This window comes from Leishmania braziliensis, chromosome 33, assembly GCF_000002845.2.
Source record: "Leishmania braziliensis MHOM/BR/75/M2904 complete genome, chromosome 33".
Classification (NCBI taxonomy): Eukaryota; Euglenozoa; class Kinetoplastea; order Trypanosomatida; family Trypanosomatidae; genus Leishmania; species Leishmania braziliensis.
Window position 1 is genome coordinate 664468 of NC_009325.2, and position 15327 is coordinate 679794.

A 15327-nucleotide genomic window follows, 5' to 3' on the forward strand; every position below is an offset into this window, starting at 1 on the left:
AGCGCCACCTCCACCGCTGTCGTTGAAGCGAGAGTGCAGACCTCTCTACGGCCGTCTCATCCGGAGCCGCCTGCTTCAGTAGATCAACTGCAACCAGAGCACCAGCTGCTGGTGCATCAACGTTCACCACAGCAACGGCTGCTGCTAGCGACGCACCAGCGGCCATTAACTGCCTTTTCAGTGCGCATTCCGGAGCTGAGCGTCACTCTCGCGCGAAGGCGACTCAGTCGCGTGCCGAACTTTGGCCCCGAGGGCACTGGCGAGGACATTTTTCGAGTCTTTTGCCCTTTGTGGCGGCACATATCCGAGCGACGGAGATGTGAATGTAGCAGCTGTGGCATGCCCCCCCCCCTCCCTTGCGCCATCACCACCATCGCCAGCTTCATCTGGGATCTTTCCAACAACACCCTCCGCACCTGATAGAATGCCGGCGTCTGGGCAGCAGCAGTCAAAAGACGACGATGAAATCATAGACGAGCTGTGCATTTGCAGTGAAGCCAGTGGCTTAGCAGCAGCAGCGACGGCTCCCTCGAACGCCGGCACAGTCCCACTCACGCGAGGCCAGTTGCCTCCTGAGTGGGTGCGGCGCATATTTCACAACACCATTTTCGATCTTCACCACATCTAGCGAGAGGCGCATGAGCAGAAGCCATGGGTGGTGGTGTTTGGGGGGAGTCATGCCGGCACCACCCGCCTAGGAAGTGTGTAGTGGGGTAAAGGGAGAAGAGACATGTGAAGCACGGATCTGCGGTGAGGCAGCAAGGTGCAGAAGAAGTGCACATCACAGAGGTGCCGAGATTGTGAGCGTGTCGTTTGAGCTGTGCGCCCGGTTGTCGGCTGGTTGCGTATGTCTTTCGGTGTGTGTGCTAGGAAAGATCGGCATGCGCCGCTGTCGTTTGCGTGCGTGCGGCACCAGTCAATCCGCCCACCACCTCTTTCTTTTCTGCCATAACACTCGCCAACACAACAGACGCGAGTGCAGAATTGTTGGCAGGGCAATAAGAGAGTCACGCCATTGGGGCATGCCAGGGAGACCCTTGGAGTCAGACGTCTTCGCAGAATGGTAAATAGGGCTGGAGTTGTATCTGCAGCGGGATATGTTAGACGGGAGTGGGGGCGTGTTGTCCTGCCGGTGGCTTACATGTATATATATATATATGTGGTTGGGGAGGGGAAAGTCTGTGGGCAGAAGCAAAAAGGAGGAGATGGTAGCCTGCTCCTCCGCCTCCCAGACCCTCGCTCTCCCCCCCCCCCCTTCTTCCTTGCGTGTACCGCTCTTTGCTCCTGGAAGGAGCGACAGAAGGCGGAAAAAGGAAAAACGCATGGGGGTGTCGATCCCCCCCCCTCCCCCTACGGGTGATCCCGAGCGAATTCCGGCAATACAAAAGGGCAGCAAACAACAGACGGCGAGACACACTATTTTAGTCCCCGATTTTGTGTGTGTGCGTGTGCCCCCCGCGATGCCAAACGTATTAATATGAGAAGGGGAAGAAAGGCAACGTTGATGCTTGCATGTGTGTGCGTGTGGGTGTGGGTGGGTGTGTTTGTTTGTTAGTGTCGGCTGCTCTTGTCTCCCTAAAGTAGGGCTACAATTCAAAGCTGACGGCGTATACGAAGCTCTTCCTATGCATCCCACTCTCACACCTCCTCCTATGCCTTCCATTGCCTATCGGTCGCCATCGTACTGCACATACATCTCCTACCCCTACACACACACATACACGTCTCGCACTCCGCCCCCCCCCCACTCATACTCGCATCAAATGACCCCTGTCTGGCTACGACAAAACACACGCGCACACTCACACTCCACAAAAAAAAAGGTTAGAAGGGATGCGTTTGCATGGGTACGTGTAGCTACGTAGTGAATTTCACCTAGCTGCCCTCACACGTGCGCTGTTCTGCTGCTGCTGCTGTGTGTGTGTGTGTGTTTGTGAGATTCTTTTTTTCTGGTACTTTGTGTTGTCTCCTTTTCTGTTTGCCTCCCTGTCACCGTTATTGGTGTTGATGTTTCTGTGTTCCCCTTACAGCGTGCTCGTGTGTGTGTGTGTGGCTGTGGCTGTGGTCCCATCCCCTCCTTCGCTCCTCACGCACACTCTCTTTGTTTTCTGTGGATGTTGCTGCTCGCACTTGTAGGGTCGCTTTGACTGTCGTTGCGTTGTCATTCTCTCTGTGTGTTTGTACCTCCTGTATGGATGTGCGTTGAACGTATCCCTTCTATTTCCCTCCTGTTGATCTCTCGTTGGTCGGGCGCTTCCTCGCCGCCTCCTTCCAGTCTTAGTGAGGCGCACAGGCACACGCACACAGCACCTCTACTGCTTTCCCTTCGTCTTGATTTCTTCCACTCTCGTCTTTTCCTCTTTTTTGTCCTGCCTGGCCTCATTCGTTGCTTATTCACTCTTGGCTCTCGTTTTTATCTTCCCTTCTGGGCTTTTCCTCTCTACCTCTCTTCTATACAGAGGCGCACGCGGGTGCTATCCTTCAACGTTGACTCGCCCTCCTTCGAAGTCGATTTTCCCACACGCACCATTCTACGGTCGCACACCCCTTCACCGCAGCAGAGGCTATCCTTGAGGTAGGTGGGAAAACAAGCTAGCCGACTGTTGTTTGTCTAGCGGTACTCTCGCTTTTTTTGTTTGTTTGTTTGTTTGTTTGTTTGTTTGTGTTTCTTCCTCCTTTTGTGTTGCTCGTCTTGTCTGCTGCTTGCCGGTGTTGCCTGTCGCGAGAGTGGTGTAGTGGCAGTTTTTGTTTCGGTTTCGTTCTATAATACGGCTGTTGTTTCTAATCCGCGCGTCTCTCTCTTCCTCTCGCCCTCACTTGTTGTGCGGTGTGATACGCCCGCTTGCGTGTTGTTCCTTTGGTTTGGTTTTTTTCCTGTTGCGCACGCTCGACACCTCCCTGCCCTCCTTGTCCCCTGTGTTTTGTGTTTTGTGTTGTTCTTTTCTGTGCGATTGGCAGGTGTGTTTACAGCGCTCACTCGCCCTTGACCCCCTTTCTTTCTCTGTTCCTCACAATACCCGAGAGGGAAACGAACGCGAATCAGTAGAAGAAACGTGCAAGCTAGTCAGTTCAGACAGCTGCGGCACACCAACGAACACAAGCAACAGCGAAAACAGACAAAAAAGCTTCAATCTCTCCATCTGTTTCGCGTTGTAAATCGTGGGTCTCTGCCTTTCGGGTTTTCTTTTCTGTTCGTGCCTGTCTTTCTCTCCTATCACTCCCTTTACTGGACCATCTAGCCCCCACCTACGTACTCCCCTCTTCCGCACCAAAGATTCCGCAAGCACGTACAGTCTCTCTCTCTCTCTCCCTCTCTGAGTCGGTATCGCCCTGCCTGTTTGTTTGTTTTTGTTTGGCCGTCACCATCCACTCCCTTCAGTACTTGCCGACTCCTGTGCGACCCGTTCTTCTTTGCCTCTTTTGTTGGCCTTTTCCTTTTGGCGGTAAGTGTGCCACTTCTCTCTGGCTTTCCCACTGCCGCCTAGACAGAACTCGCTGTCCTCTTTGAAAGGTCTTCCTAGAGTGATCGGAGGTGTTGGTGTTTGAGCTGCACTTCTCTAGGTATCGCCTCCACCCGCTTTGCCTTCTCTTCCTCCCTCACACCCTGCGAAGCTAACACTGAAAGAGGCGAGAAGCAACATTTTTCGTTCCTTCACCGAAGTCTCACCATGTTGAGCTTCAAGAGCATCGCCGGGTTCCTCAAGAAGGTGGGCGGCACACGCGATGATCAAAGCAAAGAGGGTCATCAGAGAGGCGGTACTGATGGAAATCATGCTGGGGCGGGCAGCGTCGGCAGCAGCATATCCACTGGTGCAGCTGGGTCAGCAGCAACCAGTGGCACAGGTGATGGTGCACATCACCGCCCACATGTAGGAAACAGTCGCACTGCCTCCACGGGCAGCGTCGGTGCGGCGGTGGTGTCGCAGCACGGGGATGCTGCTTACGACTCGAACTTGAGCGAATTCCCCTCATCAGGGATGCCGTCTGCCTTTGGTGATAACGTCATGTTTGTGTCCTCGCACATTCTTAGAGGTCTCCCACCGAATACAAGCACACAAGACGTGCTGCTGCACATTCGGCGCGTGGTGCAGGAGCGCAGCGATCAGCTGCAGCAAGAGGAGCAGGAGGAACAAGAGCGTTCATCAACCCAAACGCCACGCGGGGGCAGCGATGGCAGCAGCGCTGCTGTTGAGAGCGCCATAGCAGCTGCAGCACAGAGGCGAAAGAGCACCTCCCTCACATCTGTGGTCGCCACCGATGGCGCCGAAGCTCGCGCAGCTCAATGTGAGCACGCTAGTCTAGCTGCTTCGCTGAAAGGAAAAGCAGACAAAGGGCCGGCGACAGTGGCACTGGTACACGCGAACAAGCTTCAGAAGATGCGAGCCGAGATGATCGATGCCCTGGATGTGTGCTTGCAGGAGGTGCCGGAGGACCCGCACACGTGGGGAGGCAGCAGCGCTAGTGTACCTGACGATGAGCGTGTGCGAAACGGTAAAACTGGCGCAGATGCGCCGCAGCTGCTGCTGCAGGAGCGTTCCAGCGGCACGCTGGACACCGCAGCAGACAGCAATGGCGACGGATTGCTTGAGGGCATGGAGACAGAGTCGGAGCTCGCCGTATCGCGACAGGAGTCATCTACTTCCGCCATTCCGCAGGGCATAACTGAGCCGTCGGCCGTGGTGGCGCAAGAACCTCCGTCCCTGGTCGACCTTGGCCACTATGAGTGGCGGCGGCTTCTCATGGAAATCATCAACGTACTGGTGCGCATTGACCGAGCTCTCCTCTACAATGTGCGGCTCCGCGCACTCGAACGTCTCGCTCCTGCCACCACAGGCGTCAACGCGAACGCTGCGCCGGAGTTCCGATGGGAACACCTCTCGCAAGCCTTCCTGACACCTGCTGCGTCAGGGACCCCACTCACCGCCGCAGATGCGACGGTGAGTGGTTCGCGTCGAGGTCAGCGTTCATACACACCCACCCGCGGTCCTCAGCGACACCCACCGCATGGAGACGCGGCGCCACTGAACTCGCCCCTTCCTAATCGGAATGCGGACCCTGCAGCGGTCGCAGGAATGGCAACTCCGCACGAGAGGGCCGTAACACCAGTGACCATCACCGCTGCCAGGGCGGACTCCACCTCATCACCATCTGTCAAGGTTAAGCGAGGTCTGGCTGATAGCGGCATCGTGTCGCCTGACCCATCAGCGGACCTCGCCATTACGGAGGTGGACAAGAAGATGCTGGAAGAGGCTCTCACCATTGCGTGCTCTCTTGCCACCTGGGCGATTGTCAAGGCGATCTTACGCCATCACCTGCACGTACTGGAGCAGCGGCAGTGCCGCAAGAACCTTACACTGTTGACCAAGGCAACCACCACCACCACAGCTAGCGCGCGTCTCAGTGCGGACATGTCTATGTCGCCGACAAGTATGGAAACGGCGGGGGCTGGCAACACTAATACCACCGGGCGACCGCCGCTTGCCCCTCCTGCCCCGCCTCCACCAGCAGCGATGAATGACGCTGCCTGCTCGAACGACGCGGCGGAAGCTGGTGCCGGAGCTGGAGCAACAGCAGCGACGGACGGCGACCAAAGCAAGAACGCGAATCACATGAATGCACTGGATGACGTGGACGCGATTCCATACATTGACTGGGCGGCTGTCGTGCAGGAACTGGCGGAGTGGATGGGCGAGCAGCACTTTGTCGCGATTGCAGAGTGCACCCTCTGCGCGAGCTTCTTGCGCGATGATGGTCGCGAGATGGTGCTGTGCATGTTGCAGACCCCAAAGCCACGGTGGCTGCTCACCAACATTCACCGGCACGCCGAGAAGCTTCGCCGGGCTGACGTGGGCTCGCTTCTTAGTGGCTCGTCACCTCCGCGCGTAGTGACCACAGCAACGGCGCCGGCAGGCAGTCCCACCACCACAGTCACAGGCGTCTTTGGATCGGCCCCTGCATCTACATCAAGCACACCAGCAAGTAGCGGGACTCCGTCGGCCAGTAGCGGCAGTGGTGCGGCGGCTGCAACACCACCCGCGGGGGCCACAATGACGCCCAACAGAACTCGGACGACGCTGGAGGATTCCGCCCTGGTGATGGACGACCTCGTCGCGCGGCTGGAAATGACATACCGCAAAGCTGTCGCGAACACATGGGCGTCCTACCTGGAGGACGCCATTGAGGCGGATGTGCGCCACCTTTCCATCGACGCTGCGGGCGACTCCGACACGTCCCGGGCCTCTACCCCAATGACCCACCTAACGACAGCAGCCGAGGAGCCGCCGAAGCACAGCACTGGCAACTTAACGTCACCGTCAGCGCTCTCACCGCTTCAGCAGGAGCACATCACAGACACCAAGACCCTCTGTCGCCTCGCCACCGCCTTCTTCTTCGGCTCTGACGCGTGGTCAGAAAGTAAGCGGGAGCGCTGCTTTACACTCCTCTTTCGCAGCATGCGTGGAAGAATGGAGCGATACAGCGAGTCCGCCGCGACGCGGCGACACCTGCGTCGCGGCACGACCTGTGTCACCTCCGCGCCTCACATGGTCACACCTGCTGTCGTAGCAGGCTCTCTCGAGCCTCACCCCCTCGTAGAGCTCACAACGGCTGGAGCCGCCGTGGTAACAACTACCCCAAGCAGCAGAGGTACCTCACAATCGCAGAGCTTCACAATCCCACCTCAGATTAGCACCACCGTCACCCCCGTTCCCAGTGCTGTGTCGGGCCTGACACCGTCAAAGTTTAGCGTGGAGGACACATCCGCAAGGGTGTCGCCGTCTGCAGGGTGCCCGTCCGCCGCGAGCAATGCTGCTAGTGTCGGCACCCCTGTCACGACTCGTCACGGCGTGGCATCGTCTACCCAGGTGGTTGGTAGCCAGCTCCTTTCATCCAACGCAAGCACTTCTGCCATCTCGCACCACAGCACCCCGCTCGCCAACTCGCTCATTGTCAGCCGCGACGGGATCTCCGATATGGAGGTGATGGTACCGGGAGGAGGAGGGCCCATCAGCGAATCTGGTCTCTTTACCGCGGGGCACACGGATCGGCCAACGACATGGACGCCATTTGCCTTTGCGATGACCCCGTCGGAGCCCATAACCCCGCTGCCGGAGCCGCACCACCCGAGCTCCAGTACCACAATCCAAAGAGACGAAGAAGAGGGACACCAAGAGGCGGGCGAGGACAACGCCGGCAGACGCACCATGGAAACGAGTGCCTTGTCCATGCCGACGGTCAACCTGCAGGTGCCTCCGACCGCTGTGCAACCCGCAGCCTTTAAGGGCTGGGACAGCGCACTGGGGTCCTTGGTCCTGGAGCGGATTGTAAACATGTCTTGGTCGGCGGCGCTGCACAAGCGGGGTGAACAATGCTTGACTGCAAAGCCGCCGCGCCTAGAGGAGGCAGAGCAGGATGCGCTGGAGGAGCGTCTCGTCGCAAGCGCCTTTGGCGAGTTCCGCGCGCGCCAGCGCGCCATCGTATCCCTCATTAACGCGCGTTTGGCATCGGGCAAGTCGGTGGAGGCACTGACGAACGCGCAGAAGCACTTCAAGTTCGAGAAGAAAGACTGGACAAGCCACAACCAAACAATTTTCTCCGCGATGCGATACCTGCAATCAATGGTGTTTCTCGTGCGTGCCCAAGCGGCGTGCCGGGTCTACGGCGCCGTCATCGAAACAGTGCAGTTTGTACTGCCGCAAGCCGCCTTGTGCGAGCAGATGGTGCAGGTGCTGGCGCCTCGACCGCGGGGTGACTACATCCTCCGTTTCGGGGATTGTCGGTCAAAGCTGATTCGATCCTACGTGTATCTGCTGAAAGAGGGTTGGTTGGCACACGCCGCCTTCAACGACTTGGCGAAGGCAGAGAAATACTTCATCAAATGTGCGCAGGTCGTGCAGCTGCTGCGTCGCCGCGTACGCGAGACAGAGCTATTCGCTGCCTACATGGAACGCGGTGCGCAGCTTATGAAGCTGAAGGAGTACAAGCGGTCGGTGGAGCTCTTCCGGTACGCTGTGAGCATTGCCAAGAAGTCTTTGCAGGCAGCCGATGCAGCAGCAGCAGCAGCGAACGCAAGTGGAGACAGCGGTACCTTCAGCCCAAACGCTTCTACCGGCTCCACCGCGCCGTCACTTGGCTCAGCTATGACCAATATGGAGAACGCAGTGTCTGTTGCGGCTGCCGGGCTTGCCGCGAAAGCGCCACCGGCGGCGTCGCAACAGCAGTTTCACCGCAACCTGCACCTGCGCGCCGCCGGCTCCGGCAGCCTCACCACAGCCGAGGAGCACATCCCCGGTGTGACGGACGCCATTAAAGACGACCTGGAGCTTGTCTGGCGCGTGGCGGAGAGCGAGCGCATGCTGGCATTGTCTTATGTCACTCAAGCCGAGCATGAGGTAAATGTGCGAGAGCGCCGCGAGGAACTCAGCAACGCCGTAAGCAGCGCATATAGCTCGCAGCGATCGCTACAGCGGTGGCAAAGGAAAGGTGGAACGCCAAAGCGGTTGCTGACCGCCGTGCCGTGCAGTCTCATCGTCATTTGCAAAGGGCTACTCCTGCTGAACCAGCCGCGCAAGGCCGCCCTGCTGCTGGAGCCGCTTATCGAGAACAAACCGAACACTGCATTGGTACGACCGCCCATGTGGGGGGAAATTCTGCACCCGACAGAGGACCCGTACACGACAGAGGACGTGGTTCTGCGAACGTACGTGAGCTCTGTGAAGATCGCTGTCTTCATGCTGTACGCACGGTGCCTGGCCGAGTTCGACGGGGACAGGGCCCTCCGTGCCGTCACGCAGGTGGATCAGCTGCTCCAGGAAAGTGATACATGGATCTGCACCATCCGCACCGAGCTTCGCCGCGCACTGGAGGACGTCAGCTCCAAGGACAAAACAGTGGCTGACTCGCTGAACTCGCCAGGTACGGCGCAGAGCATCGAGGCGCTGCGGCGTACCAGTGCTGCCTCACCGCATGGCACTGCGGGGAACGGGCAGAACAGTGAGGATGGGCACAGCAACGGGCGACAGGACTACGGCGCTGGCGCAGAGACCTCCGCCGGCACCTCTGTCTTCACAACAGTGGGCAAGTCCAAGGCTTGCACGACTGACGTGCCGACCCTGCAAATACCAATCAGTCATTCCTCTACTGCGTCGCCCTCACCGCTCGATGACAGTCGTCATAGACCAGAGTGGAACTCGCCGGACGATGCCCCGCTGCGGCCGCGGCGGGTGACGGCGGCCGGTGGTGCCGTGATGGAAGACGATTGCCGAAGCTGTCGGAACACCTCAACCCAGCTCAGTGTCATTGGTGGCAACCGCAGCGAGACAGATTTATTCTCTTTAGTAAACAATACGAATGCCGTGATTTCCAGCTCCACAGCGGTCCCGACGGCACGAAGCAGCAGCAGTCCCAGCGCCACAGTCCCACATTTACTGCAGCTTCCACCAATTCGAGTACACACAGAGAGCTCGAGTGAGTGCATGACAGCGCTGTTTGCCCTCCGCGAGGCCAAGTCGCACATCCGAAAAGCGCTTCGTGGCATCTTCATCATCAGCGGTGACGCGTATTCCCTCATCAAGAACTGGGAAGAGGCCCTGAAGGTCTACTCGCATGCCCTTGTCATCACTATGAGCGAGGTCGAGGCCGCCAGCGCGGCGGCGCGGTCTCGCCGCCGTGTTCATCAGATCACCTCACGATCTTGCTTCTCATCACAACAGTCGTCGACAAGTCCGATGGGCGCGGACGATGGCGGGTCGCTGTCCGCCCCCCATGACGCTTACAAAGCGATTTGCAATACCGCCGGCGGTGACCCCAGCGCTTCCCTGCAAGGCTGGGGCCCCGTTGTCCCCTTGGACGAAGAGTTCTTTTTGTGGGACGAGGAGGACGTGCTCATTGCCGACAACCTCGTCAACCGAGAACTGACGGCGTCGACGGCAGCGAAGGACCTGCGGGCGGTGGTAGCTGACGAAGAGCGCATGGACTCGCGCGCGTGCGAGAGCGTCGTGCTTAGTAAACTGGCGAACGTGTACCGTGCCCTCGAAAAGCCGACCACTGCAATCCACTATCACACCCTTGTCATGGAGTACGCTAACGAGTGTCACGACAAGCTGCTGGCCTACAACTCGATGCTGAGCCTTGCTCGGCTGTACACCGCAGCGAACATGAGTGAAAAGGCGCGCGACGCGTGGGCGAAGGTGAGTGAACTGGCGAAGGAGTACGAGGACAAGGAGGTGAGTCGGGAGACGATGCGCAACATTGTGGCGGGGCAGGAAGCCGCTGGCATGTACATGGACGTCGTAAAGACAGCGGAGGAGCTGGAGAAACTTGCGACCGGCGAGGAGGGCGAAGACGCCGCCAGAGACAGTCGCTTTGCTCTCGAGGCGCTGGCAAACGCAAACCTGCACCTGGGCCACTTCGATGCCTGCATCGCCGCCCTCGACAGTCGTGAAAAGGTGCAGGAGAAGTCAGCAGAGTGGAGCGGTGCGCTGCTGAGCATGCGCGCCAAGGCACGAATGGGACTGAACAAGTCGGCGGAAGCAATCAAAGTGATGCAGAGCTGGGCCGCCAAGGCGCGCAACCTCGGCAACTGGGTGGAGCTGGGCAAAGCGAACTCGGCGCTATCGGCAGCGTATGCCTCGGAGAATCACAATATGCAGGCGCGCTGCCACCACGAAGCCACACTTAACGCCTTTGCCCTGGCCGAGACGCTCGACGAGGAGTGCCGTCACATTGCACTGGAGAGCGCGCGGTGGTTGGTGCACTACACGTACCTCGATGATACCACGATGCAGGTCGACCCTGCGCTAACGTATACCGACCGCGGTGGTCTTTCAGGCGGCTCGGAAGAAAGCAGCGTTGATTTCCACTACGTAGACAGTGGCTTGTGCAACAGCAGCGGAGACCTTGGGGAAATGCTCGCCAAGGAAGAACTGCGCCGCACATCGTTGATGAATAGAAAGGACTACAGGCTCGGATTTAACAATGACGACGACGATTTTGGGGACGGGGATCTCTTATCGAATCAGAGCATGTTCGGCGGGCCGCCCCCCGGGCTGTCGCGTGCCGATGCCCTCGTGTCAAAGGGCCGCGGCATGGAGGAGGAGGAACAGCGTGATGACTGCGCGATGACAAGGGCCGAAGAGGACAGCAGCGAGGGTGCAGCAGCAGTCAACGATAACGACGCACCGCTCACGACGTCCTCCTTCATCTCTGCAATGCTGATGCCGAAGGATTCGGGCGTGGTGACGCAGCCGCCCTCGCTAACCTCCAGCATTAGCGTTTCAATGCGAAGGTCCCCGACCCACCTAGATAGTGTCCTGGGCGGCGGCAACGATCACAGCGAAGGCAGCAGCAGCGCAGGGCAATCGGACGGCGGAGACAACGAGGCCGGCGAGGACGTGGAAGACGATGCGCTCCGCCCCATGGATGTGGAAGACGTTGCGGAACACCGCCAAGACCCTAAGCTGCCCGTGAGCATCGAGAGCGAGGAGCCTTTTGACTTGGCGAATCTAAAGAAGCCTGGACCGAAGCCGACCCCAGTGGCACAGACACCAATTGTCACTACTGCAGCAGTAAAACCTACCGTGAACACTGCAGCAGTGGCAGGCAGCGATGCACCGCTCGGCAAGTCCGCCTCCAGTACCTACGTGCCGCCCCCAACGAGTCTCGCCAATGTCTCCATCTGCAGCCGCCCAGCAGCAGCCGCAGCAGGTACCGATGTCTTGGAGCTCCCAGTCGACGTGTGCCGCTCCGCCTCCGAGCAAGCGACACTCTCGGGCCCCAGCACTACCAGCTCCCCTCTGATGAGTAACTCCCCGCGCGGAGCCTCCTTCCAAGCCGGGCCAGCCGCTACCGCCAGCGGCGGGGACGATGATGGCGCTCAAGAGCGCAAGCCCTCGACGGTGCGCACAACGTACCTTCGAGGCGCGATTGAGATGATCGAGACGGCAGCACAGCTACTTCTCATGCCTCGAACTGTGCGCCACATAGTCATTCCTTACAGCCCCGCCGAGGCCGTCGACTTCGCCCTGATCGCCCATCCGCAGTCCCTATTCGTCTTCTACTTTGCCGAGTACACGACCGAGTACGGGGCGCAGTGTGACGTCGTGCTTCGCCCTCCTCACGCCGCTAGCTTCATGAAGTTGCGGGCGCAGATATCCCTCCAGGAGTACCATAGCAAAGACGCGATGAGCGCACTACTGGCCCCAGCCTCAGCTGAGTTTTCGATGACAGGGGAGCACAACAGCGCCACAGAGACGGCTGGCTCCGCCTCGTCATCCGCGCACCCCTTTGGCACGGCTATGGCACGCGCCGCAACAGGGAGTGCAGCTTTGAGCTCAGCACTCAGCAACGTAACGCCGGATGCGCTGCGCGCTGCCTTGGAGGAGGAGACATCGACGTGCCTCCGCAACCTCTACGCGAATGCCTGGCAACCCATTGCAGATCGCATGCGCCGCGAGCACGTGAGCTACCAAGACGCCGAGACGCTCATTATAATGCCGGATGTGTCTCTTATGCACCTGCCTTTCGCTGGCTTCTTGCCATCACCCAACTACGGCGACGAGGAAGCACCGCTAGGTGAACAATTCACGCTGATTGTGACCCCATCGCTGACCCACTTTGTGCACTATGGCATGACACAGCAACCGCAGCGCTCGCACGACACGAGCGGGGCTCTGGACCCGGCTGCCAAGAAGTACATCTTCTTGCCCTACGACAGTAGTGCCGGCCCGGGTGCAGTAACACCGTCTGCGCCGCTCACGATGCCCACCTTTACGCCGTACTCGCCGTCGTTATCAAATACAAGGCCGCAGCAGCAGCAGCCGAAGACCGGCACTGACGCGGGCGCAAACTCTACCACTAGTGCACTGACAGTCACGGCGGGGGTCGTCGCTGGCAAAGCGACTGCGCAAAACCCCGCCGCACCCTCTGTCTCATGTGCGCACTCCCTCACGGACCCCTTGCTCACTGGACACCCCCTTGCTGCCTCTGCAACTGCGGCAGACATCAGTATGCGCAGCAATCCTGTGCCAGGTGATCCCACGCCAGCGACGTCGAGTAGCGCGCCGCAGCAGATCGAAAGGGATGACACCTTTGACGATCTCCTGCGCACGTGGCGGGTGCACTGCGGGTGTACGCGCAAGGAACTCATCCAGGCCTTCACAGATGTGCACACGCGGGCACTGATGTTCCTTGCTCCGCTCGACCAGGGGTTGATTCGAGTTGCAGATGGCGTCGTGACGATCCAGGATCTGACGCAGAATCTACAGCAGGTACGTGCTCAACAACCGGCCACCCACGTCGCCAGCCTAGCCAGCAATGTCAGCGTCTCCCCCACTGGCCCTACTGTGACAACGGTACCGCCCACCCCGTTGGCGTCGCCGGCACTCCCCCTACCCCCGCTCTGCTCTCACATTGACCTCCTTGTTCTTACCGCCAACCGCAGCCAGTACCCTACCGTCAGCGATGCTGGTGCTTCAGCAAAGATGTGCATGGCGCTTGGTGTGCACCGGGTGCTTCAACTCAACATTCTCAATGGATTAACCCCAAATGATGAGCACCATGCATTCATCGCACTTTACCTGACCAACCTCAAGAAAGTGATGCGGTGGTCGCTGCGGAATCCGTACGCGGTGGCACTCCGCACGACTATGGCGGAAGCGCGGAAGTTGGGCATGTCGTCCAACACATGGGGTGCGTTCACCCTGGTGGGTATGCCATGAGTAACGAGTGGCCGCTTTCAATCCGAGTCGTACACGTATGCATGCAGTTTAGCTACGTGGTGGCGCTGCTAGCCATAGATACCCCCTTTGCTCCTTTATGCCTTGCAACTTCACATGTCACGAACATGTTTACGTGTATGTAAGTTAACCCCACTATAGTCGTGCATCTGCATCGGTGTGGGTGTATGTGGATGTGGGCCACTCCGCTCTGTCCTTTCCTCTCTCTCTGTATTCCCTCCACCACCACCACCACCCTCTCTCTCTCTCTTGCCTCCCAAGTAAGTAGAAGAAATGACTCTGTTGAATCAAGAAGAAGCGTATCGTTCTTTCTTCTTTCGTTTTCTCTCGTTCTCTCGCCTTCCGTGTTCCGTGCTCGTTTGCCTCTCTTTACCTGCGTGGGCGAGTATCTATTGGGTGTAGTTGTTGGTACTGGTGTATGTCTCTGTGTTGGTGTGCTGTGGCTGAACGAGTGGTACCGCTTCCACTGTCACTGGCGCTCTTTCTAGTACTGCTCTCCCCCTCCGTTTCTCTCTCCTTTTCTATCTCCACTCCCCTCCCCAAATTGTCAGTCTACCCCTTCCTCGCTGGCCTCTGCATTATCATCTTGCTGCGCGTCATGGTATTGTTTTGTTGCTCTCTTCCACCACAGCCGCCACTGCTTTGAGTGGTCGTGAGCTGCAGTGAGCCGATGCTGGCAGCATTGAAATGTCCCCTTGTCTCTATTCTCTCTTCTTCAGGTCTCATATGCTGGGACTGAAAGCTGCTTTCTCTTCTTCTGTCGCTATTATTGGGCTCGTTTTTGTTGCCCTTGTTAGTGCTCCCGAAGGTGGTGCTCCTCCTCTGTCTGGTTGTCTGTGTGTATACGTGCGAAGTCTTCCTCTTCCTTGTTGACTCTCCGTTGACGCTCTCTCTCTCTCTCCGCCTACTTCAAATGATCGAACTTGCACCCCTTACTCTGCCCTTGTCTGTGTGTGTGTGTGTACGTGTGTGCGTGCGTGTGCGTGTTGGCGCAGCTGTGTGTTTCTCTTTTGGTAGGTACACGCTTCCATCAATGGTGTATTCGCTGCAGAGTGACACCACTTACCTTTTGCTCGCCCTCACAAGGCCCCTTCTTTCCACCCTCTCAATATGCGTCTGCCGGGGGACAGACAGATTTCCTTTTCTTAAGTGCCGCCCCACTGCAAGATGCAAATCACCCAAAGGGAAAGTACAAAGTAAAGGGCCTGCGTACCCCCCTCCCCTCCCCCATATGCAGTCTGAGGAAAGCGGAGTCGGCTACGAAAATGGTTTGAGAGCACTGCACCTTACACACGCACCGGAGAGCAGTGAGGAAATCGCAGAGGAAGACGCATCCAGAGCTCTGGTGGGATCGGTTTGGTTTCTTACTCTCTCCCTCTGCTCCTTCGTGAGGGAAGGGCCCTTTTACGAGACTGAGCCCTTTCTTTCGTCTCCTCACGAGTATGTTGGCGATGCCGGGATGTGACTCCAGTGAGCCTCCCATGCGTGTCTCCCCGCTTTCTCCTCTGTCTTCAACAGTCCTGGACCCTGCCTCTTCTCTCTTTCATTTTTGCTGGTTTCCTTTTTTCTCCCTCGTGTGCGCGTGTGCTGTCGT

The 15327-nt window shown here is 58.4% G+C and overlaps 1 protein-coding gene across 1 annotated transcript; it reads left to right on the top strand.

The window, feature by feature from the left end:
• Nucleotides 1–4376: 4376 nt before the first annotated feature.
• On the top strand, nucleotides 4377–13715 carry LBRM_33_1750 (conserved hypothetical protein; the record flags this gene model as incomplete). Its single annotated transcript, XM_001567893.2, has 1 exon — nucleotides 4377–13715. One exon carries the CDS (start codon nucleotides 4377–4379, stop codon nucleotides 13713–13715), a length of 9339 nt encoding a protein of 3112 aa, XP_001567943.1.
• Between the last annotated feature and the right edge of the window lie 1612 nt (nucleotides 13716–15327).